Source organism: Thunnus maccoyii, chromosome 18, assembly GCF_910596095.1.
Source record: "Thunnus maccoyii chromosome 18, fThuMac1.1, whole genome shotgun sequence".
In the NCBI taxonomy this organism is placed as follows: Eukaryota; Metazoa; Chordata; class Actinopteri; order Scombriformes; family Scombridae; genus Thunnus; species Thunnus maccoyii.
Window position 1 is genome coordinate 3,622,774 of NC_056550.1, and position 26,352 is coordinate 3,649,125.

At 38.2% G+C, this 26,352-nt stretch overlaps 1 protein-coding gene and 1 long non-coding RNA gene across 4 annotated transcripts; one reads left to right on the forward strand and one right to left on the reverse strand.

The window, feature by feature from the left end:
* Positions 1–230: 230 nt before the first annotated feature.
* LOC121883659 lies at positions 231–2,737 on the forward strand. The gene is made up of 4 exons (XR_006092257.1): positions 231–615; positions 1,650–1,696; positions 1,874–2,010; positions 2,221–2,737. It is a non-coding gene; the product is annotated as an uncharacterized LOC121883659 (long non-coding RNA).
* Positions 2,738–4,885: 2,148 nt separating this feature from the next.
* On the reverse strand, positions 4,886–25,303 carry rab11fip4a (RAB11 family interacting protein 4 (class II) a). 3 transcript variants are annotated; one of them, XM_042392058.1, is made up of 15 exons: positions 25,062–25,303; positions 16,490–16,577; positions 15,953–16,041; positions 11,208–11,371; positions 10,832–10,993; positions 9,495–9,629; positions 8,660–8,695; positions 8,275–8,383; positions 7,638–7,741; positions 7,317–7,457; positions 6,731–6,812; positions 6,170–6,307; positions 5,944–6,090; positions 5,126–5,269; positions 4,886–5,022 (listed from the first exon to the last, which is right to left on the reverse strand). In XM_042392058.1, exons 1-15 carry the CDS (start codon positions 25,212–25,214, stop codon positions 4,906–4,908), a joined length of 1,809 nt encoding a protein of 602 aa, XP_042247992.1. In that variant the 5' UTR covers positions 25,215–25,303; the 3' UTR covers positions 4,886–4,905. The 3 variants fall into 3 exon arrangements, with proteins under 3 accessions (XP_042247992.1, XP_042247993.1, XP_042247994.1); XM_042392059.1 differs by lacking the exons at positions 15,953–16,041; positions 16,490–16,577; positions 25,062–25,303 and adding an exon at positions 14,071–14,317; XM_042392060.1 differs by lacking the exons at positions 15,953–16,041; positions 16,490–16,577; positions 25,062–25,303 and adding an exon at positions 14,066–14,317.
* Between the last annotated feature and the right edge of the window lie 1,049 nt (positions 25,304–26,352).

Consider the following 26,352-nt stretch of genomic DNA (forward strand, 5'->3'; position numbering starts at 1 on the left):
CTTGAGTGTAAAAAACACTCAGTACACAGTGTCAAAAGCATTTGACAATTTTATTTCTAGCCTACATGGGTTAAAAAGAAATAGGGGCCTAATGTTTGTATTTTATTATTTTTTTTATTTTTTAACTAGGTGATTGATAAATTTTAGCTGAAGAATGCTAACGAACAGTCAACCAGTCAACTGCAATCAGTTGACTGGTTGACTGTTCGTTAGCATTCAACTAAGTGCACAACAGACAGTAGAGCAGCAGAATGAGATAAGATGATAAGATAATATAAAATGTATTAGAGCTGCAACATTGTCAGCATCCTAAAGTAAACACAGTTTTTAGTCATCCCAACTATCAGACACTTTTGTCAAAGCTCATCGATCCAGGGTTTAATGGCTGTGAAACTGGGCCTCCAGATTTGATTTATAGAATATGTGGGATACTGTGTTTGATTTCATTGCCTGTAAAGCACAAGTTATGAGATTAATTAAAATTATATAAAAATTGATATTTTTTATCACCCTCAACCTATACCATTTTGTTTAAAGAGGTCTATAACCTGATATGCTTATTCTCTTTCTGCTTTTCAGATAAAATGAAATTTACCTCCAGCCCAAGCAGTAAAGGTACACTTTTTAAAAAGCCAATATGTTAAATCAATTCTCAACACTTTCTTGTGACCATTTGAGAATACTTGAGTGTTTGGGTACATGATGATGTTTATTGGTTATAAATCTTTTCCAAGGCTGGTCTTTATTGCAGTGATTATGGTTCCATTATAACAAATCTGCACCACCTGATCTGTCATCTCTCTGCAAGACTTGTTTTCTGCCAACAAGTTTATACTGGTTTAGCCTTTGATACCAAGGTCATGAGCAGATACTCTTTATTCAGTCCTTACTAGAATAACAAAACAGTCCATTAGAAAAGATTGGTGAAGACACAAGTGAGCTGACGGCATTGGTACAAATATTCATGGGAATAACTTGAGTCACTATAATGTAGTTATAAGCTGTCATAAGGACATTTTAAGTGTTTATTAATGTACAGTATTTGTCAGCAATTATAACTTCTCCTATGAGGACATATTTTATGTTTGATTGGTCTTCAGTGAAGACCAATCAAACTCTTTTACATGGTCTGTTGAAACAGACCATGTAAAAGGATGTGGCTCCTCTGGCAATCAGGAGACAACAACTTACTTCTAAGTTGTTACAATTATTGTGGCTTTTCCTCTCAGTCATGTGCTTCCAGGTGCCCCCATCATTGCCAATGAACCCTGACAGTAGGAAAAGCCTTGTCCAGCACCTTACTTTGCTTACCCCACGTACCCCAAACTGTACTACAATTGCAACTGCAACAAAAAAACTGAAAGTCCAACTAGATGAACATCCATCAAGCCCTGGTTCTAGGAATGTGACCCAGTATACTTGTCCTGATTTGCTTCTTACTGATCTTTTTAAACCGATCATAAAAGTCAGTTTTCTGGTTCCTGACACAAGTTTGCTTTGGCTGATAGGACAGCATCTCACATGCCCCTTTACCTGGTTGTGATAGCTTTGTGGTTCAAAGAGGTAATGTTTTTAATGTATATGTTATGCATAGAAAAAACATTCATAAATGAGAATAAGCCTATTTGATTTGTATCTCTCAACCCCAGTGTGGAACATGATGGAGGGAAGAGGCTGATATCAGGACCAAGGAAGTGTGAGTGTGCATTTTTGTACCTTGATTCATAAAAACAAAGCACCACATATTCAATCACAGAGATAAAAACCTGTGCTTGTGACATTCCCGTTTTTGTTGTAAAGACGCTGGCTGATATTATGTTACATTGTAGAGAAATGTAACAGATGTTAAGCGTTGTTTTATTCTTCCCATTAGGTGCCTGTGAACTCACACTGGACCCAAACACAGTGAACCAAAGCCTGTCTTTGTCCGAGAACAACAGAAATGTGACAGAGGTGATGGAGAAGCTGCTGTATCCTGATCATCCAGAGAGATTTCACCACTGGAAACAGGTTCTGTGTGGGTGTGACTGGGCATTGTTACTGGGAGGTGGTTTGGAAATTAGAGGGTAATGCATAAGAGATGTACAGAGGAATCAAAAGGAAAGGGCTAGATGATGAGTGCTGGATTGGAAAGAATGGCAAGTCTTGGAGTCTGCTGCACTGTGATAATAACTACTCCTTCATTTACCAAGGTATATTTTTCTTCCAACTCTGCAACAGGACAACAAAGCCATAAATCCTATTGGACAGAGAACAAACAGCTGACTTTGTCATGCCAAAGCGAATGGATTTTATTTACACATCTAGTTTGTACAACAAGGTCATCCATTGTTCCATGTGTGGTACACAAATAAAACAAATCAAAGTGAACACGTGAGTTGTGACTTTATTATTTTTTCATCATGATTAATATCATTATTCCAGGTAAAGACTTTGGCTATGATGTGTGTTATATATTATGAGTTCATATTATAGTCTACAACACATATTTTATTATTTTGTGTCGAAACCCAGAGACTTTTTAATAAGCGGAATAACTGGCACATAAATAGTAACTAGATTATGTACAACATGTACAATGTATGAAATCACAAATACTGTGTCAAAGTAAAAATGTCAATATAAAAAAAAACTCACAATGGCAAAAATGGACAAAACAAAGCGGAACTGCTTAAATATTTTTCATACCTCGTATGCAAATGCACAAAAGAACAAGCAAAGAAACTGAAAAAAGAAATCACTAGGTGAGCAATTTGTGCAATGGAGCAAAACTAGTTTTGTTTATTACATAATATAGTGCTCACTATAGCAGCTCAATACTGCCTTTTCATGGTGACACACCTGTGGAGTACCTTTTTGGTGTGCTTTACTAGCTTATCTAGGTAACACCGTGGGTTCAAGTATGTGTGAAAAAATATTTAAGTTAAATATTTTGTTTAAATTACTTGAAGTAAGACTAATTTACAACACTGGTAGAATAACACTCCCTAAGTTTCAGGCCAGTTCACAAAGACACCAAAGGCAGCATAGAAATCAACTGAGTTTCCCCATTTTAAATCACATGATCACTTGCTTACAGTAATTAGGTGCTTTTTTTGAAGAACATTGCAAAGTTTAATAGTGTTTCTATTTTTCTTAAATGTATTTGTAATTAATTGAATGAACAACTTGAGTAAAGGTGATTTGTGAATGACTAAATCACATTTTTTATAAAAAGTTTCTATCAAGCTGAGAAACTGCAGAATTCTTCTGTATGATGGTATGACACCCTTCAACTATTACTAAAATGTTAAGATATGGATGTTGGCACATAATATTGGCACCTATAGATACCTTTATTATCAGTATTCCTCAGAGACCCATACTGGTTAAAGGCTTTTGGCACAGCACTGAATTGTCACTCAAAGGCTCAATAACAGCTACTGACGTTAATATTTGGACTACTGCTAAAAACTGATCTGATGTAGTATACAGTGTGTGTACATCATGTAGACATTCAGTTGTGATGAGACAGCCAAATTAAAGGGTTAGAAATGCAATCAGATGATCACATGAGAACAGAATTTGAAATATGACTGTGGAGAGCATCACTTAAGACCATACCAGTGCTTTTGCATGTTGTAGTCATTTACAAGATATACACAAATACCTTCCATGACTTACCACAAATTTACAAATTTGTTTTAGATTTTTTTTAAAGAAACTGTTCAATATTTTTCTGCACTATAGCCGAAGATGCTGCACAGAAGTGCTGAGCGGATGGATACACGGTTGTTAGTCAAGAAATAGTTTCAAAACAGAACTCAATCTAAAACCACAAAGAGCTGTTTTACATTTCTGTTTGTTTACAGATTAAACAAATGAGATACTGGCAGAGCCAGGTTAGCCATTTAGCCCTGCTTACAGTCTTTAAGCTAGGCTAACTAAGTCTTGACTGCAGCTGCGTACCTAAGAGACAGTTATGAGACTGATGTCAATCTTTTCATCATTAGCTCGGAAACAAAGTAAATGAACGAAATTCCCAAAATGTTGAACTATTCCTTTAAGTGTTCTTCCTTTAATGCTTGCACTGGTTTCCATTCATTCCCACACAGTATGAAAGCCAATTTGCATTTATTACTGCAGATGGGTTGGAACATCTGCTCAGCGTTGCCACACAATGAGTTTAACAATACAACACGTGATGTTCACTGTGAGGAACACTGAGCTCAGGTAAACCTCTCTTTGAATTGATTTTCACACCATCATGAAATGAAGAAAACCAACAGCTACCTGGAGGATGGTAAAAAGACTACCAAACCAGTCCATCATGTTTTACAATTTCAATGGCTCATAGAAAACATGCAAAACACCAGTATGGTCGTTTAAGATCGCTCACTGTTTTTTGTCCTACACTCCTTAAATCTAGTTTCTGTGTCTGAATTCCAAGTGAATGACAGGCCAGTTCTAATCAGTAATTGTAGAGCTCTGTCTTGAACAATTGGAAGTGTTTCTACATACAATAAAGTGAACATCAAATTACTTTACTTTCTTTTTGTGTATTCCCAAATATTTTCCAGCACCCAAATTTCAGTAGGTTTCATTTGTTTCAAATATACAATGATGAAACATTGGTGTGGATAGATTAAACACAGCACAACATCTCTACAGCGACTGACAGATTATAAATAGTGTTTGGTTCTAGTGGTATGAAGATCTGCTGCTGCAGTGTGTGTGTGTGTGTGTGTGTGTGTGTGTGTGTGTACCCGAGGAACTACATTTGTGAGCAACACTTCCAGTCACAAGTTGTGAGAACATTTGGGACGTTCATAATTTGGGCTTATTTTTCAGGTACAGTTTAGGTAATAAATGGTTAATGGAGGTCCCCACAATTACAATACAAGAGTGTGTTTATGTATGCAGTGTTTAATTCTTGATCTCCAGGATGGAGGGGTTATGGTCGAGAATGGCCAGAATGATTTTGTCCATGTACTGCCTCAGACGCAGGTTGATCTCTTCCTGCTCCTTCAAAGCGTCTACCAGCTGAGAGAGACAGAAAGAGAGGAATGCATTAGAAGGGCAGCCATAAAAAAAAAAAAAAAAAAATTAAATCAGCGTTACATTCGTCCACCGACAGCAGACGAACCTCATCCCTGGAGGCGTTGTCAATCTCGGCTGCCAGGCACTGGGCCTTGGTGTGGCAGGCAAACAGGTTCTTGGCTTCGTACAAACTCAGACTGAGAATCTGAGCGTTCAGGTCGTCGTTCTGATCCCGCAGCTTATGGTTCTCCTGAGGAAGCAAACAGACAACATTTCCTTTCAGAAGAGATTCTGGATGAAACTTTGTTCGTTGTAGTTGGGTCAACACACTCAGACCACTATGTACAGTACAGTATCAAAAGGTTCTAAATATATGGAGTCTGACTTTAAAGCAAGAAAATATGAGAGACAGATAAACATTTAAGCATCTCACAAAATTCTCAGTTACTAAATTTATGTAAAACATTTTGAATTATGTGACATATAATAAATACTAGAGCCTGACGGATACTGAATGTTTGAGGCCAGAACAGACATTCAAGGATCATTTTAATTTTGATAGTAAAGAATTGTAACAAAGATTTGTAACACGTGGAACATTTTACAGTTGAAAAATAAACTTGTCAGTGCTCTCTGGTGGATAAACTGCATAATGGCATAATGTTTTTAAATGACTTCAATCATACCTTTGCCATGCATACATTCTACACTGAACTTTCTTGCAGACACAGATATAAACAGCTACAGTTACATCTGTGATAAGCCAATCTTAGCTGATAATATCATCCATGCCAATATATCTGTCAGTCTCTAAGAGGTTCCATCTCATGTCTGTGTGGTCCATGTTAATCACCTGGGAATAAATGTAGAGAAGGGAACGTGACGACAGAAGAACAAACATGAGTGTGTTGTGTGTGTGTGAACCTGTTTCAGTCTCTTGACTTCATGTTCCATTTCGATCTCCCTGGTCTTAACGTTGTACTCAGACAGACCTTTGCCCTTCCCGGGATGCTCCATCTCCAGCTTAAACATCTGCAGGTAGTCCAGCTCCCGGCGGAGATCATCAATCAGCTGTAGGGAGAAGTTACGATTAAATCCAACTCCTAAACATTTACCATGTAACTTGTCAGTTATTTAGAGTACCCCTCACCTCCTGCATGGCCTCTTTCTCTTTCTGAAACTCATGGCGGTTATGCCACAGCTTGTCCATTATCTTCCTGTACAGGTCCATCTCATCATTCAGCCTCAAACTAGTGTCCTCCAGCTTGTCAGTCATCCTCTGTTTCTCCTGCAGGAAGACATTGTCGAGGGAGGACAAGAAAATTCACTTCTTTCTCTCCACTCACTTTTATGAAACAACCAAACAAACTGAGTGGAGGTGAAGAAAGTAAAGTAAAGAAGTTTTATTTTTGTAGTTTTGGGCATCTGTTATGATAATATTGTGCTAACCAAAGTATTTGCTGAGATTTCCTGGCTCAAGTTTGAGCCAGTATTCTGTAAGCTTGACTAACCTCAGGGTTTGTTTAAGACCTGCCTTATCACCTGACTCTGCATGTTATTTTTAGCAATGTTACAGCCTTCTCAGCAATTCACTTGGTTACTACAATATTATGATATAATATTATAACTGATATGAATGATGGCCAAAACCCCCAAAATACAAGCCAAGTTGTAATAAACTGGAATGATCCTTTTGGTGAATCACACTCACCTGGTCCAGTTTCTCTGTCTGAGACTTGAGTCTGCACACATTTAATTTCATCTCTCCATTCTCTTCTTCTAACTGCTGTACCCTGTGTACGCACACACACATAGTTGAAACTTTACAAGGGGAACTATTCTTTTTCACACAGTGTAAATAGGGCAAACATTTTTAGCTAGGATTTTTTTGGTTTGAAAAAAGAAACAAAACTGGTTGTGTAAAATGCCACAACCATCCACCACAGGAGGAGGAGGAAAGGAATTTGTCCTTTGGCCTTGTTTAAGTAAAAGTCTTGAGAAAATGTGCTGAGTTTCACAGAAGAAGTGACTTGTGATCATTTCTGAAACACAAATGCAAACACAGTTTTTAAGGGCTCCATTTTCAAATACTAAGGATTACATACTTCTTCTGTGGTGGTCTGTGGTAGCAGTGTACAGTTTTGAGAGTTACAATTTTGAAAATGAGAATAACTACCCGAGTACAGCCTCAGTTACATACAGTAAGGTATTGATGTGTGTGTTTTTTGACCTAGAGTCAGAACCACAACCAGCAACAGCATCTTTTAAGGTTTGGATTCTGTTGTTGGTGAGTTTACCTGCTACACAGCAGGTCTATCTCTGTGTTTCTGTCCCTCTCCATCTTGCTGTAAGCCTCCCGGTGCCTCTTCGTCTCTTCCTCCAGACTCTGATCTGCCCTCGCCTCTGCGTCCTTCACTTGCTCCTCCAACTCATGCACCCTGGGATGCAAACACAGACACACAGTAGATTAGATAGAATTTTCCAGATTAGATTATATAGAGCAATGCTATTTTTGTAAGAGTAAATTTGATGACTTTTAGGCCAATATAAATATATAAATCAATAATTAAAGGATTCTCTGTGTGTATGCTTGTGTGTATGTATGTATGTTTTCCCACCTGTGGACAAGTTGTGTGTTTTCTTGTTTGAGTTTAGACTTGAGGTCACCGTTGGCCAGGCTGTCACTTTCCAACTCTGTCACCTTCTTCTCCAGATAACTGACCTGAGGGAGATACTTTGTATCATTATACATTCCTAATATCTGACTTTTACAGTGTTATGCTAAGTATCCATTTTATTAGGTACACCTGTACACAAACTGTCAGCTTCTCCTAAAAGGAAATGATGTGGCCGCAACTCAATATTTAACACATGCAGTGCAGAGGTTCAGTTAGGTTTCAGCTAGTCTCCTGCTTTTATTCCACTGGTTTAAACTTGACAGTACACATGTGTGTTGTGTGGCATGTTAGCATTTTCCCTCAAAGGCAGAGGAGACAAGGTCAGTAGTTCTTGTCAGTCTCTGCAGAGCCACATTAAAGAACTGCCAACAAAACACACACCTGACATTAAAAAGGGGAGTCCTACCCACTGCTAGTACTTGGCAGGTGAACCTGAAAAAGTGGATTTACGGTTCCTAATAATTATTGCTAATAATTCATGGTAAAGATCAATGTCTCCAGAGAAATTAAACTGGCTTTTTTGAATGTACAATAAGTGCCTGCCTTTTCGTGTGTGTGTGTGTGTGTGTGTTTGTACCTTCTCTGTGATGTCAAGGTCGCAGGAGTCGATGCTGTCTGTGAACAGATCCTCTGTGCTGCTACCCTGGCTGGACCCAAACACACTGTGGTTGGCCTGGAACAACTGACTGCAGGAGGAGAGGACACATTAGAGGACACATTAACCTACATGATAATAATGCTACATGATGATGATACAATATAGATGTGTAAGCTTCAGAAGCAGCTTTTCCACCATTTTTCTATAGAGCTCGATTTATCACCTTGCTAAATGTTGGACCCATCATTGTGATCTGTAACAAGTGGTTGGCCAGCCCCATATGTCTATGCAAATGCAACATTACCGTAGTACTTTTGCTATTTATTTAAAAGGTTAATAGTAGTGGGAAACTAAAGTCACTCACCGTCCAAATGCTGTGCTGGAAATCTTTCTATTGGGGCTGAAACACAAGAGAGAAACTGAGTGACGCACGAACACACACATACACATTGACAATAACACAGCTTTTCATAATCTGTTTTTCAGAATCATGCTTCTATTCCTACTACTACTTGCTGCTACAACAATAACTACTACTTCAACTACTGCTGCTATTACAACTGCTCGTACTACTACTGTTACTTCTGCTGGCTCTGGTCATGATTTAAGCATCAAAAATTAAGTGAAAAGAGCAATAACAGGATTTTTTTTTTTTTACATCAAATCATAGAAAGTTTCTCTTGCAGTTTGGCTGAGTCGGTTATTACAAATGGTATGAACACTTATTGAGCTGCCATTTGTTTTTTTCCATTCTTTGTTGCTGCATTGTGGCAATCTCACACACGGAGACACAAAAACTTGCAACCAGCCACTCCACCAGATTGGTATACTGTTGCTATAGCAACAGCTCAGGCTCACCCTTTGATGTGGGTGCAGTGTCTGGTGCCAAGAGGGTGGGATTTGGTTGGATGGTTTTTGTGTGTGTGTGTGTGTGTGTGTGTGTGTGTGTGTGTGTGTGTGTGTGTGTGTGTGTGTGTGTGTGTCTGTGTGTGTCTATGTGTTAGAGCTTGTCTAAACTGTCTAGAGTGATGCTGAGGCAGCAGCTCTAGTGCATCTACTCTACCATCCTGTTTACTTCCACTCATTTCTTTGTGCATGTTCATGTGTATTCTGTTTGTTTATGTATGTATGTATGTATGTATGTATGTATGTATGTATGTATGTATGTATGTGTCTGTATGTGTGTGTGTCTGCTTTACCTATTGGCCTTGAGGTTTCGAAGGCGGGCCTCCAAGTCATTGAGTAGATTCACTTTCTTGCAGCACTGAGAACAGTAGATGTCCAGCAGCTCACTGTTATACAGCTGCCGCATCTTCTGAGGAGTCTGTCCCGCACTGCAATTACAAAGAATACCTCAATATCTATTACTGAAATATATAATTACACTAAAAACATCAATAGATATTAATATGAATGCTATTAAATACAGCTGATTGAAGCAGCAATTGTATCGCCCCAGCGTGACAAAAAGTAACCTTTCCCAGTTGCTCAGCAAGGCACTGGAGAACCCAGCCAGAGAAGCTGTGCTGACCCAGGAAAATGTTAATGATTTTTTTGAAATGTCAACTTTGACCAAATCACAATCTATTATAAAGAGCTGGCAGTGCTGGCGGTGCAGCTTTCACTTTGTGATGCCATGTTGTTTTGACATATCATAGAAAGCCAGTGGCCAGTCAGTTTCACTGGTGATCCCTGGGAGAACAGTCTTATCTTAGCAAGCCCTTTGTTCATTTACCAGTGGCACTAAAATCTCTGTAGCGTTTTAAAGATAAGATAGAATTCCTTTTGGAAGGCAACTTACGAGTCAAAATGTGGTATTTGTTGCTGCCAAATGAATTTGAGGTGGATGTTTTTTTATTGGGCAGTTAATGTTTCATTTTTTGCTTTGTGCATTGTGAGAGAATAGAATCCCTGATGAACTACGCTAAAATAGTGATGGTTGCATCCACTCGTATTCAGCTATCTTACGTTACAGTTCAACCAAACAATACAAGGAAGCACCATACAGACCATACAACGAATTAACCATTAAGGGTAGACTACTGACAAAACCTGAAGGTGCTTAGGTGACATTTACTCACCAGAAAGAATAAATGAAAACAAACTGTGATTCAGTAGCTTTACTCTTTACTAGGTGTAACTTCCAACTGAAGAACGCAGCACAAACCAACTGTTTATACACCCAGATTTGCTCTCATGCCTTTTCTCAAACCAGTAATGCCCTATATTGAATGGGGGGTGTGGGGGTGGGTTAAATAATGTCACAATTGAGTGGGCAGATACACATAAATATCTTATGTCACACGGGCTTACACTCAAATAGAGCAGAGCCATTGTTAATGTTATTAGTGCCACCTGTTCTTTTCCTTCAATTACAAGCTGAAATATCTGTCATGTGCTATATTAGTATTTCCAAACAGTATTATGACTATTTATTTTGTAAAGTAATATGTAAAACTCCCCTGTTCACCCTTTGACTCAACTCCCTCTCACTACAGGAGACATGTGAGGGTGTGTTTCCAGCCCAAACACCAACCTGGAGGGAAGGGAGGATCCCAAGTCTGAGAAGCCATTTGTTCGGGTGTCATCTTCAGGGCAGGGGCTGCTGGGAGTGAAATCCACATCCTCCCCTTCACCATAGTCTTCAAACTGCTCCTCTCCAGAGATGACGGACGCAGATGCTGAGCCAATCAGGTGACTAGGGTTGCATAGTAGGAAGTACAGGAAGGGTAAAAAAAAAATTAAAAAAAAATAAAAATATAAAGAATTTATCATTTTATTATGCTTTTGAGGAACAAGTGATACTGATACACAGAGAATTTTCATCATATAGCTCTAAACAGTTTAATCAATGCTCATATCTGTTCATTTCTAGAGTCACTATATGTTTCTCAGATATTGTTTTGACTGACCGGTCTTGCTGTGTTGGGTCCAGGGAGTCAGAGCTGTTGGTGTTTTCAGTGCTGCTGTCCATATCACACTCCCCATCAGTACCACAGCCTTCACCATACACACTGCATTCTGGGTAGGACCGCGTACACATGATAATGGGAGGGCCCAGCTTTGCCTCACCGTTCTACACGAACAAACAAAATTAAACATTAGCATATCAAAGAATTCCTCAACAACATAACTGCTAAATTCAAGAATGCAATACCCTGCATTTATCATTTACTTGATTATTAAGATGTCTGGCCTATCCGGATCAAAGACTCAAAAAACTGAATATGGACAAAGAGGGTGGCTCCACAGCATGTCATCTAGGGATGTTTGGGTGAGAAGATGCCCTCTACCCATCTCTGTCCTATCAACATACTCCACAACCTCCAAGTGAATTTGACAGACTAATGCACAATATTTCATAGAATGAGCACAAATTCCTGATGTAGACTACATATTATGTGCAGAAATAATTAGATGTTCACATTTTCTGTTTACTTGGAAATACTGACATGAAAACATTTGCTGGACACCAGAAATGAACATCTTCTTATACCCATAAACCCTTGGGGCTGTTATTATTATTTATTTATCTATTTCACTTACCATTTGACTAGCTTAACAGCGGTTTAGAATGGGTTCAGCTAAACCAGGACTTGCAGGGGTTTAAAACACACCAGTATGCTAAGTTGGACCTTATGGTTGTGACAAAATAAGCCCAGGTTAAGCAGCTGAACTGGGTATATGAGGACGTTACCTTATAAGGTCTGTCCTGTCTCAGAGGGGCGCCACATACTACTGCGCATTCATTATCCTTGAAAAATGGTGAATAAGGACATTGGTTGTCATTTTCTATTTCAGCGACCATACCACTAACTGCTAGGGAAATTATTCAGAAATACTTCTGGGACAGTGATAGTGTTTGTTTTATTACATATAATCTGGTAGTACTTTTCATTCATAAAAATACATTTTTAATCAGTCTATAATTACATAAAAATGCCCCCACAATAATAACCATCCTCCTATAATCGACTGCCATTTCAATGATCTGTAAATATTAAATGTCTTACATTACAGAGGAACAGCCCCATTGTGTTTTGAATAAGTTGTTTCCTATAGTTGTGTTTTTTCTCACTTAAACCACAGAGCAGTTGTATTTCAGTTGTTCGGGCATTTAAAGTGTCTTAAACAGAATCAATTCAAACCTGCGATGGTACAGTTCACCTCTAGTATTTGACCTGGAGATGGTTTCCTGGGTTGATTTATCAGAAACAGAGTGGGATGTAGTATGCCTCAGATCTGCGTGTTATTAATTATGCATGAGCCTGTCTGGCTTCACCCAACTGAGGTGCCAGAGCAAGGTACACACCCTGTCTGACACACACACACAGGATTTTCACCTTAAATGACAAAACATTCTTTCCTCCCCTGTTCTGACTTAAGACTTTGGTTTGTGTTTTTGTGTATGGACACACACACATATATATGTACACGATACAGAAAACATGGTGTGGTCTCTGAGGGACTGCTGTGTAGCTTTCATTCATCAATTATACACATGTTTTTGTCTGGGATTAAGAGGTGTGTGTGAAGATATGGCAAAAAACTATGACAAAGAGAAAGGTAAATGAGGAATTTAACTTACTTGAGAGCATATTCTTATGTGGTACATGTTCTCTAATGCTGACTGGAAAATATCTGAAGTGGGTACAATTTGGAGTGAAATCACATCAATCGCTGTTCAACTCCAGCATCGACAGGCAAGACAGTTTCCACCTTTATGACCTTGTTCCCATGTCCTCACTAAGCCCCAAGCACTGAACCCTAACGTCTTAAATTAACGCCCCCCGTGTGATCAGTGCAAGTGCCTGAGTATAAGACGGTGTGAGGGCGTCCACATGTCTGCAGACAGTAAAGTGAGGATCATATCCCATCTTTAATTGAATGAATTGTAGTGTTTGTTGTTCACTGCCTGCTTAGGTCAACATATTTGGAAGTCACCAACATTCCAGCATAAGAAAAGCAAGTACACATAATGCTGGTTAGTGACATGTCTGTTTACACTTTTTCACAATTCTCTTGAGCAAAGTCTGCAGGGGGGAAAAAAGTGTGAGAGGTGACGTTAACTGCTAAAATAAACCAGCAGTATCAGATCACATACTTTACAACAACAAATACTGATGTGTAGTATGTAGGAACTGATGAATGTTAGTTTGGCTCAGCGACCTTTAATTGAGCAGCAATGTGCGGTGTAACCAAATCCTTCTCTAGGGAAGCATCTTTTAATATAAAAGGGATGAGTCTGTCTACAGTATGTGGCCCAGGTGGAATTATTCTTATTAGTAAATCAAGTTTGTGACCTCAAAAGATTCCCAGCACAGCTCACCCCAACTTCCCCCTCAGCAGAGGTCTTTTAATCAGCAGAATAACTTGAAACACCTGTGTGATTCCACAAAGACCAACACTAAGTAACATGTGCTAATGAGAATGATTGAAGGCTTAAATTGTCATGCAAACAGTCATGAGAGACCTAATCAGCCAAACTAAGTGAAAACACCTGTGTGGGTGATCATGTGTGTAAAGGAGCTTTAGCATTCAAACTTTACATTCAAAACTATGCAAGTGTAAAACTAAGTAGTGCAGTGATAAAACCCACCATAGGTTTTTTACTCCTAGTTCAAAAACAACTAATCTTGTGTGATAACATCCAAAGATCAGGTTATTTTGGTGCCTGTGTGTACATTTACAAAATATTCCTGTCATTTACCATGCCAGGATCAATTCACTGTCCGACAAAGTTCTCTCAATCTGACACACACATACACACCTTACCAATAAAGTGTGCCTGCCACGTGTCTCCTCTCCAGTCTCGAGCCACCAGTCACACCATTGTGCGCGTGTGTATGTGCAAGTGTATCATCCAAACGGTATCCTTTGTCGTGGAGGTAGAATCAAAATCCGCAGTATTCCTCAAGCTTGAAGGCTCAATGTGATCAAAGCTTGAACACAAGCATCCCTTACACACATGTATTGCCGCAGCTCATTTGAAAACACACTGATGCTTTAGCCGGGACAAAGCCACACCTCCACCTCTCTCTCGCTCTCTCTTACTCTTGTTGCTAGGCAACTGTTCAGTTGAGCTGGTTTCTAGAGGGGGCATCAGCAGTCATGCACTGCAACGGAGAAACTTACGATATATGCTGCATATTCATTGATATCCTTATCATTTATGCATATGTGCGTGCTGGAGGTGCGCTGGAGTCCAAAGACAAAAAAAAAAGACATATTGCTCAAATTAGAACTGCATGAAAGCTCATTTCTGCCAGGAAAATAAAAAAAATATAGATGAAATGTTAGGAATAACAAAAATAAAAACTGAGGGCAAATTTTTGAGGTATGAAGTAAAAAAAATAAGTAAGATAATAAGATATAATAAGTAAGTCAAACATTTGACATATGTCATAATTTATACTTAATATCTTATAAGTTTGACTTACTGTCTCATTATGGGACACAACTGTAGCTTGTTTCCTCTTGGAAAAAAAGTTGATGAAAAGCTAGTAATAATGAAAATTAAAATACTCAAAATTCAATGATATAAAATTCAAGACTCAAAATTCAAAATTATGACATAGCCTACTAACCTTTTAAGTTGACCTTGTGAGAAGCTAAGTAAAAATTTTGGCTTTTAAAGAGGACATATTCTGCACACTTCCCAGTCTATATTTCTATTCTGAGGCTCTACTGGAATATCTTTGCATGATTTACAATTAAAAACTCCTCATTCATCTTATACTGGCTCTTTATGCCAGTAAATATGATAAATATTTCTTCAAAAATCTCATTCTCTCCTCGAAATGGAAACTCCTCAAATAAATCCATACAAGTTGGAGCCTGAATCAGATCCAAAAATGCAAGTGGACAATGTGAACAATTCATGGAACAACCTTAGCAACAAAGGCTAAGGAACAGATGGCTGTTTGTGGGTATGTGTGAACAATCTGGCATCATCACAAGGAGGAAGTGGAGGTTCAGATCAGGTTGAAGACCTGGCTAGATAGCATTTCAACAAACATTCACCTCAAGTTTTCTTTAACCATGTTTAACATCCAATATCATAACAGTATAAAAATAACAGAAAATCAAAAAAGCATGATCTGTCCCTTTTGAGTCATAATTTTGAAATAGTGAGCCACAATTGCTATAAATTATGTCATAATTTATAGCAATTTTGACATAATTACTATAAATTATGATTTATGTTGCCAAAGAAAACTTTTCCCTCACTAACCCCTACACATACATGACCCTGCACACCAAGACAGATTTAATTTACTTTGGCTGATTAAACCTCTACTCAGTTTGAAGTTGGGTGAGGTCCATTAATAATGTAATATGTCTCATCATTGCAGGTCCCAATGTAACATTTATTCATATTTGAAATGAATGTACAATGACAAAAAGGCAGCAGTAATAAACTACTTCTGCTTTGTTATCCACCCACCCCCAGTGTCTTGTTCCACCTTTGAGGATGGTCAGGCTAAAAAGACCATTAAAACATGGCTTTTCAATGTGGTGGCAACAATGTGACACACAACCGTGTTCTTCTTGAGTAGACTGTCCATCTGACAGTCAGAAAGTAGAAAAGAGTAGATGAACGACAGAAAGACTAAAAGTTTGAGTGTGGGCGGGGGAGTAGTGCAAAAGACTGTACCTGGTAAATGTAACCATTGTCAGTAACAGCTGGCTGGCTGGAGGTAAGATTGCGAGGACCCACAGCCATCTTCAGTATCTCCTCACAACCTAGAAGGAGGAAGGCAGGAAGGGAGGAAGACGGTTGTTTTTGTTGGAAGGAGGAAGGTTGAATCATCTTGAATAAATGTTTCACTATTGTTTAAAGGTAATAATAGTCATGTACCTTTTAGATAAATGCAGGAAAAATATTATCTGTAGTTAAAAGAATATTTTACCTCTTGGCTTTCTTGCCAAGAGTTTGATGAGAAGAATGATACCAATCTTGTGATAAATATGAATCTATAGCTAGCAGCCGGTTAGCTTAGCTTAGCACAAAGTCTGGAAACAGGGGGACAAAGCTAGCCTGGATCTGCCCAAAAGTAAGAAATCCACCTACCAGCACCTCTAAAGCTCATTATACAATTTCCCTGGGGAAAGGAAGGGCTGATACAGTGCAGTATTTAACAAACTCTCTGCTATACCTCTTTCATACTTCATTCATTAATTTATTTCTTACCTTTGATAGCAAACACTCCGTGGCAAAAGTCTTTGAAGTTGATCTTCCCATGAGCGTTAGGATCCAGGTACCTGGTTAACTTCTTCACCTGCAAAAGACAGATGTTAAATGAGTTTTTTTTTATAGCACAAAATCATAAATCACCAATTTTCCTCACAGGACACAATATAGCACCTGCTATCATTAGACCCTTGATGGTCTAAGCAGGGTTTGAACTTCTCTCTGAAGTTCTCTTTTTCATTCATCACACAACTATTTCTGTCACTTTTCATGTGTACAACCGAGTGCAACACTATGAATGACTAAAATTGTTGGACATAGCTCCACCTTATCCGATGCAGGAAAGAGGATTTCCTAAACTATGAGTATTACAGAGTACACACCTGCCTTGGATTGGTTCAACCTCTACCATTACACCTAGAATATGTACAGACATGCACAGTGGAAAGAGGAACTCAAAAGCAGAAATGTGCAAGGTTATGAAATGTACACTTTTTTACTAGCTGAACATCTGCACCAGAGAAATTCTGAAATGTTGCATCAACATATCTCTGTGCAATTTTCTCACTCATGAGAAACTATTATGAAGTATGTGTAAAACTTAACCTTGCTGTGAAGAGTTTTCTTGGAAACAAAGTCTGTTTACACTCAGTTTTACTCACTATATATATATATAATAGAATAAAATAGAATAGAATATACAGATGAGTGACAAATTAAAGGAAAAACCAACATAAAGTGTCTTAGTAAGGTGTTGGGCCACTACATGCCGGCAGAACAGCTTCAGTGTGCCTTGGCATTGATTCTACAGTCTCTGAACTCTTCTGGAGGGATGAACACCATTATTCCAAAAGATATTCCCCCATCTGGTGTTTTGATGATGGTGGTGGAGAGTGCTGTCTAACACGTTGGTCCAAAATCTCCCATAGGTGTTCAATTGGGTTGAGATCTGGTGACTGTGAAGGTCATAGAATATGATTCACATCATTTTCATGCTCATCGCACCATCCAGTGACCCTTCGTGCCCTGTGAATTGGGTTATTGTCATCCTGGAAGAGACCACTCCCATCAGGATAGAAATGTTTCATCATAGGATAAAGGTGATGACTCAGAACAACTTTGTATTGATTAGTAGTGACCCTTCTCTCTAAGGGGACAAGTGGACCCAAACCATGCCAGCAAAATGCCCCCCACAACATAACAAAGCCACCAGATCCCCTCACTGTAGTGATTTTTTTCATCCTCCTTTCTCCCACTTACAGGATTTATAAAGATGTGATGAAGGTCAGAGACTGTCTAAGTATTGTCTTAAAAAGCATCTAAGCATGAGGGAAAACACATTTGATTTCATTTCAGTGCATGTTTTAAACGGTGACAGAAGAGGAGGAGCAGAGAGAAACAAAAATAAACATCACAGATGGAGAGAAAGGGAGGAGGAAGGATGGAGGCGTGAGATAAGAAGGGTGCAGGAATATGTTAATTATGAACTGTGTTAATTATTTTATGGGACAATTAATTATGCTGTACAGTATATGCAAATATGCACTGTGTGTCATGTTTCTTGAACTAATAAAATAAATACACTGGTTTGTTGGTGTACATGTACTGTAAGTTTAGTTGTTAAAATTCAGTTTGGTCAAAAAGGAGGATACTTTAGCCTACTGTACATGTCCTCAGATGCTGATCATTGCTGACAATGCCATGCAGCTTCCCCTCAAGGCAGGCTCATTTCTGTCCCCCTCAGCATCTATTCTTGACACAAAGTTGATGTAACATTTCCTTTGGTTTGAAATAACGCTACAGTCACACATCAGAAGACCGTGACAGTCATGCTCTGAGCAGGTGTTGGAAATATCATCTGACACAGGCTTTGATCTGGAAAAGAGCTTTGGTGGGAGAATGTTTCTGAGTCTAGATAAGCAGATCAAAATGACCTATTGAGAGCGGAGCGTATACTGTGGAACAACCTGTGCTACACCAGCATTTGCAGGGCCATATGATGTGTGAAGAATGTTATCTCACACACACAGTCACATGTTCCCAGAGCTCTGTGCCACATCATCACACGGGCTTAAATGCAGATGTCAACGTGCTGTGTCTAAACTTAATACTTCTCTGTGTCACCCATTTAACATCAAACACCTGCAGACTTAGTGTCACACAGGCAGAAGCCAGTGTCTACTAATCACCTATTAGAAGATTATTACTTAATTATACAATGAAGCTCTTCCACAAAGGCCACTATTTGTATTTGTTTCTATAATTCTTAAGACAAAAATAATATTTGAGCATTTGAGTTCAGATAAAAGCTGATTGTTTTTTATGATGCTTTACAATAATAGCTCTGTTAGCACCTATTATAATAATTAAGTTGAATTATGTCCAACAATGTACATGCAACCTCATGTGTCCATATAAAACAATTAGTAAAATCTAAATGCGATATGTCACCGATATATCTTACTGTTACTTGCTATCAGTTAGATACACTGAACTTAGGGCTGCAACTAATGATTATTTTCATTATTAATTAATCTGCCAATTAATTGTTTGTTCAATAAAATGTCAGAAGTGAAAAATGTTTGTCATGGTTTCCGACAGCCCAAGATGACTTCCTAAAATGTCTTGTTTTGTCCGACCAACAGTTAAAAACCCAAAGATGTTCAGTTTACAATGATATGAAACAGAAAAGCAGTACATCATCAAACTGGAAGAGCAGGGAATGCTTGCTTAACAATTACTTAAATGATTAATCAACTATATAAAAAACAGACTAATCAATCAATCAGTTGAAAAATGAATTGACCTTAATTCAAACATGTGCACAAGTTGGGGATTTTTTTTCTTGAATAGTCACCATTTCGGGTCACACACACTTTCAACAACATATATAAGAAACATATATAATAGGTGTTTCTTTTCTAATGTTTTTACAATCTCTTGTATTGTTATTAAGGTTTTTTATTGGTATGGCAGCATGACAGCAGCATGTTTTTTAGACAGTTAAGAGGAGGTTGGCGGATGTTTGCTTATATAATAACATAAGCCTGTAATAGTCTCATAGGCAGAATTAATGGTGAAGGCCAATTATGTTGGTGGCCAGTGGAGCGGCCTTTGTGATTGAAATGCTCTTTTCTTTTCTTTTCTTTTTTTTGTTCCTGTCTCTTTGGTGTAGCAGGAGCACAATTAATTACACAGAACAAACAAAACTAACGAAGAACATGACATATAGTACTTTGATCAGCACTTACAGAAATCCTGTATATAAAAAGCACAACAGTTGTCTTCAGCTATCAAATTCACATGATCCTAGTCACCACATCTATGGTTTCTTATTGTGTGTCTTATGCAGTTGATTTTCCCACAGTGAAGCTCTGAGTTCAGCTCATAATGCAGTGCTTTTGGCTGCCAACATTTATATCCCCGATTTTGAAGTCTCTCATTAACATAAGACCACACCATAAATCAGCAGTAGATCTTTCAAATGAGTCTGCAACTGGAACTCTATAACTACACAAAGGTAAGGTAATTTTGGCAAACGGTAAACAATATATAATCACTGTGAAAGATTGCTTTTCTCCTGCAAGTTCCAAGTCTGGGCTAAAGTGAGCACAACATGGTTTGCTCCTTAAAACACAACTCTGTGATGTTTTAATAGATGAAAGCTATGTTTTCCTCATAGGTGTGCCAGAACAAATAATACTGAGCAAATACAGAGAGCACAGATATATAAAATGCATTGTATGTGCTTTGATGAATATTGTATGTGTACTTGCAATACTCCCAAGTGTGTATAAGTGCATACATGCAGTACAGGAACAGCACTGTGACTGCAAGATAAACATGAGAAATAAAGATGTTATTTCATATGTAGCGGTTTATAATCCACAGACTGCAAAGGCACTCACTGCATTGAACTAATCACCATAGAAACGGGTGTTTCTGGATGTGTCATTGGTGAGAATACTGTTTTCCAAATGAAGCAAATGTAAATACAGCACTGGTGCAGAGCACCATCTCATAGGCTGTATCCAGCAGTTAGGCGGATTTCATTACTTAATAACCGACCAATCCGCTCATAGACTCCTCGTGAGGCTCTCGTCGCCATGGTGACAAAGAACACAGAGATGAGCGGAGCTGCGAGAGGGGAGGAGGAAGATGAAGAAGTAGCTTCCTCTTAGTACTGCTGAGTTATTTTTAGTGATGTGTTCTGGATGCTCAGCCGCCATGACAGCTTAAAGGAAAATCTACTCTCACTGTTAGATATCATTTATCTGGGATGCTAGGTGCATCCAGGTTTTAACCTGCTTCATCTACTATTTATACCCATTTCTCCAATGGGTTCAATTTCTTTCTCTTCCTTGTTCTACACAACAATGACCAAACTGAGTTATTCTAACCCAGGTATAACAAGATATTTGAGGAACTGGGTGGTCATTTCTAAAAGAAGCTAATGTATCCTTCATATGAAATAAATTCTTCAATTATATGTTTTAGCAAAGTATCTACAATACATGTGCTACAACATATACTTTTCATTATTGCTAACCATTGTCCAATTCCTACCACATTTTTAGATTCATTTCCAATCCATTGATTTTATTTTCTTTCAACAGGGTATGAAACTATTTGCTGCATTAGGTGGTGCACTTATGGATCATCCAATATCCAAGCGTTTAGATTTGGTTAACAAATAGACATGCATCCTTAAAACTTCAGTGTTGGTAGAAACATCCTCAGAAACCTTGGCTGTCAGATCTGATGTAAACACACCAACAGGCAGTTATTCTAATTGTATACTACTATATGATGATAACACAAGTTTGATCAAAAAATAATGGTGGTGTATTGTTTTTTTGTAATGGATTACTTATTTTATCCACATACTGCCAGTTTAATTTCACACTGAAATGGATGAAATCTGGAGATAATGTTGGTTTCCACACACTCCATCCATAACTATAACACACACAGTGGATCTCACTTAGTCCCAACCATCTTCAGTCACCATTCATAATTTAATCCTCCTATATATATCTACATGCTATTACAAAGACACTTTCACTCTATAAACAATCTGACAAAGATGGAAAAACTAGATAGACAGTTTAAGCATATTTGGAAGCAGCTCTCTGCTATTCCAAATACACTGCTCACAGACTCACTTTTAAACTAATAAAGAGAGATATTTAGCTCCAAATCCTAAACCCAGTTGTTGCTATTCATTTTGGATTAGGCTGACATGTGTATGTGTGTGTGTACATGTGATATGTGTGTATCATAAGACTACTAAATCTCATCTTTAATCTGTAAATGTAATTTATAAACTGTTTACAGTAGATTTATTTTGAGTTGTTCATTTCATACTGGTCATTGTGATGTGTATGAGACTCTTCAGTGGCTGTCTCTAAATGCCAGAAGATTTTTAAATTCATTCATTTTCAATACCCATTTTGTTTGAAGCAGTTTTTATAGCCACATACATCAATGTTTTCTCTATTCCCTCTGTCACTGTCTGTAACACTGGTATGAGGCTCATTTTAAGGCTCCATTTGACTGGAATAATTTACAGTCACACATTAAATGAACTATTTTGAATGATATAAAACTGTCCTTTTCTTATATGAAATCGAGTCACGCTTGCCTCAAATCTGACATTCCTTTTTTAATCTGTCACTTGTGAGTCCCTCAGCTTTATGGAAGTGCCCCTTTAATCTTTTACAGCGCTGTACTGATTACAGCTTAAAGGATTTGGCTGGCAATTTTCTATATTTTTCTTACTGTCAACAAATCTTGTGTGCAGAGCCAAACCAACAATGAATTAATCTCCTTAAAAGTATTGTGTGTGTATCCAAAGTCTGATATATCATATTCCTCTGTGCCGTAGACCTCTGTTGTCTTCCAGAAACTATTAAAAACACATCAGTGAGTCACACCACTGCACTGGGTGACAAGATCTGTCACCCATGAAAACGGTGATTACCATAACTTGTTTAGAAATGGCTCCAAAGAGAGAAAATGTCACCCAGTGCACATGAGATTTGTTGACAGTAAGAAAAATATCGAAAATCGCCAGCCAAATCCTTTAACATCATGTATGGAAAGCAACATATAAACAAAGAGCACATGCAGCTAAAAATGTAAGCAATAAAATGATAACTGAAAGTTACAACTGACCACTAGCTGCCACACCAATGGCAGCCCCAGGTTCAGTACCATGGAGAGCGCACTCGCACTGCTGGTGCTGAAACCCACCAAATGGGGTTCAATCAATGTTGAGTATGGCAACATAGGAGTATAGCTTGGCTTGAGTTGCTGCACCAGCATCAGTACAGAGTCACATTGAGTCACATTGATGTGGTGTCTGGAGAATTCTCTGGACTAACACTTGCCAACAATAAGTAGTCCCCTAAATCAGTGGATCGCAACCAGGGGGTCTGGGCCCTTACAAGGAGTTGTGAGATGATCATCCAGGTAAAAAAATAAGAAAAAACTCAATTCTACCACACAAAATTGTATTTATTCATTAGTGAAATACTGTATACTTTAACCTCTTCAGGCCTCTAAACATTATTCAAATGAAACAATCTGTGAAGAGAAAATCGCTCTTTGACTGAACCCAAAGGGTCATAAGCAAAAAATGGTCGGTTACCACTGCCCTAAATGAAACTGTACTGGGGATGTGCACTTTTTCATGTTAGGTTAATAACTAACCCCTAACCCTAAAATTTAAGTTCCACACATTCAATGGCTGTTAACCGGCTCCTCGTGGGGACACATGATGGACCAAACATATAGACAGTGAAGTCTCTCCACTTCATTTCGTGTGGTCTGATACAACTCTGACGAGCCAACAAGCACTCAGCTTGTGACCTTTCCCATCGCACTCTAAACCCTTTGTCTGCTTGGTTTTTCAGAGATTTCCATGGCTTAAAGAGTCGGATTCTCAGAGGCTACAGAGGGGACAAAACTTCCAACCATCACACAATGGACCTAGCAAGGCACTTGACAGATCTTTGCCAGACCCTGCATGTCTACTGAGGCCTCTGTCAGTAGTGAAACTATCAGTAATAGGGATGGTAATATGAATAAAATCCTATGTAACTTTATATCTGAATATCTATATGACATAGTACATTATCTTGAAAATCAATTGAGAAACTGTTTACTGGTAAAATCACCAGACAGGAATGTCAGTTTTTAGTGCATCCAGTGACCTGGCAAATCAAGGTACTTTACTCTACATTAAGTTACCACAACTATTAGTCGATTAACCAACTAGAAAACTGTTTTGATAATCAATTAATCATTGAGTCATTTTTTAAAGAAAAAAAACTTGAGGGCTACAACTAAAGATTATTTTCATTATCAGTTCATTATTTTCTCAACTAGTCTTTTGGTCTATAAAATGTCAGAAAATGTCGATGTTTCCCAAAGCCCAAGATGCAACCTATAATCTGTTGTTTTGTCCTGACAAACAGTCCCCAACCAAAGGATATTCAGTTTATTACCATGGAGAAGTACAGAAATAGAAAATATTTGAATTTAAGAAGGTCGAGCACAAGAACTTGGCATTTTTTCTTAAAAAATTATTTAAAATCAATTATTAAAATAGTTGGCAATTAAATTTGAGTCAACTGACTAATTGATTAACCAACTAATTCTTGCAGCTCTTTTGAACATCTCTGGTTGCAGCTTCTTAAATGTGAATATTTTCTGGTTTGTCTAGTCTTCAATGATTGTAAACTAAAATATCTTTGGGTTGTGGACTGTTGGTTGGGACAAAACAAAATATCTAAGGGTGCATCTTGGGCTTTGGGAAATTATATTTGACATTTTCTGACATTTTATAGACCAAATAACTAATCAAGTAATGAAAATAATTATTAGCTGCAGCCCTACACAGTATAAACAGCATTGTCCATGTATGATAAAGCCTTGCTCTTCAACTTGCCAACTTCAAAAACCTCATATTCACAAAATACACCACCAAACAACAAAGAAACTGCAGGCTGGAGATACCAAAAGTATTTTTAAGTTAAAGTGTGTTATCATATACTTAAAGTTAAACACTACGAAATAGGCCTACAAGCTTTAGAACTGAAATATCTGCTTTTAATCCCTAAATATTTTTCAATGCCAATACCTGAGTTTTTCATTCCAAGTTCACTCAAAATATATTTTCTACAGTTATAAACTTGTATAGCATCTATTAAATCCCTCACTTCCTCTGGCTTTCCTATACTGTAAGAACTGACTGGATGACAAACATGAAGAGACCAACAGAATTTGAAGGTAGCAAACATGACAGGTCATTGCAGTCATCTGTCATACATGTCATTTAGCAGCATGACATCCAGCCCAGCAGATGTGCCACTAGCTATCAAATGTCTGAGGCACACCTGTGACATTCAACACATATGACAGGTTGTCTGTTGTTGTCAGGAGCTTATTGGGTCTATGAGTCGCCACTTAAAGTGTTAGTTGACCGACCATAGCTTGTTAAATACGATGTATATGAATTTAGAGGAGCTATCTGTCTATAGTTAACCAGTCCTTCCCAGTATCTAACCTCGTCTCCTTGACCGAACTGAAGACCGAGGTCCACCAAGTGCTCCACCCGGATGAAGCCGTCAGCATCCTCGTCACACACGTCGAAAACCTCCTTGAGCCTCCTCAGAAACAGCAAAAGCTGCTCTTGGTCGGGGAAAGCATGTCCTTCCATCGTGGGGAATTATTTTACTAAATTAAATGAACAGTAAAAGAATGGGTTTGGCGGTCGCCATCATCGTTCCCGTCTTCAGCTCCGCCGGACTGACTGCTGCTGCTGTGACATAAGCAGGCTCGCTCGCTCAAGTTACGGAAAAGGGCGATGATTGACGATTCGGACACGAGGCATTGCGTCAGAAGCCAGCTGTTAATAATTATACAGGTGTGTTACCAACAAACTGAAAGTGAAGTCATGTCTTCTGTGTTATCTTTGTTTCATTATGATGGCTAATAGTTTCTGTTATTGTATTATTGTCACACATGTTGCAAGTGACGCTTTCTATAAATAAAGTGATGGGAGGGGAAAAAAAGCATCTGAGAGCAAAAATAAATAAATAAATGAAAAGAAATACAGGCGTGCTAACACCCGCCCCGCATTCCCTGCTTTCCACCACAATAAAACGGGATATTAAGCAACTGCTTCCAGACCTAAAATTCCCTTTTAGCTCGTGCTGAAAGCTATTTAATGAGAGGACTGTGTACAACTGTATGGAAGCTCATTACCGCCAAACAAATAAAACAACAGTTGAAACCTCAGGAATGTCAACAAACTTCACAGTAGGTCAAAATTATTAGTAAATCAAGAGTATGACTTGAGTCTCCTCTTATTAGTATAAAACATTGTGGATTTCTATACTAGATGTAAAAACAGTACAATTACTCTGTAGTATGGATCTGGGACACTGCAAGTGACTTGAATTGCTATCCCATAATTTGAATGTAGACAGTGAAATTTTCAATATCTGAAACCTATGACTTACAGTCAATATTTTGACTTAGAGGGTATGTTCAGAATTTTTCAGTTTTTCTTAAAACAACAGTCAGGTGCCCATATGAACACTGAAAGTCATTTGGACGACTGAAGCTTCATATTAGCTTCAGATAAACTTTTAAATACATTTTTGCACAGGAGGACTGTGAATTTTATCCCCCATCACTAACATTGTAAATGCATTGTGAAGGGATCTTCTAATGGTCACAGCAAGACTGTTGTTTTAAAACAGACTTGAAAAATTGCAAACCCATCCCATGCAATTTTGACCTACTACTATCATTTTATTTTTTACCATTCCTACTATTTCAACATTTTTCTT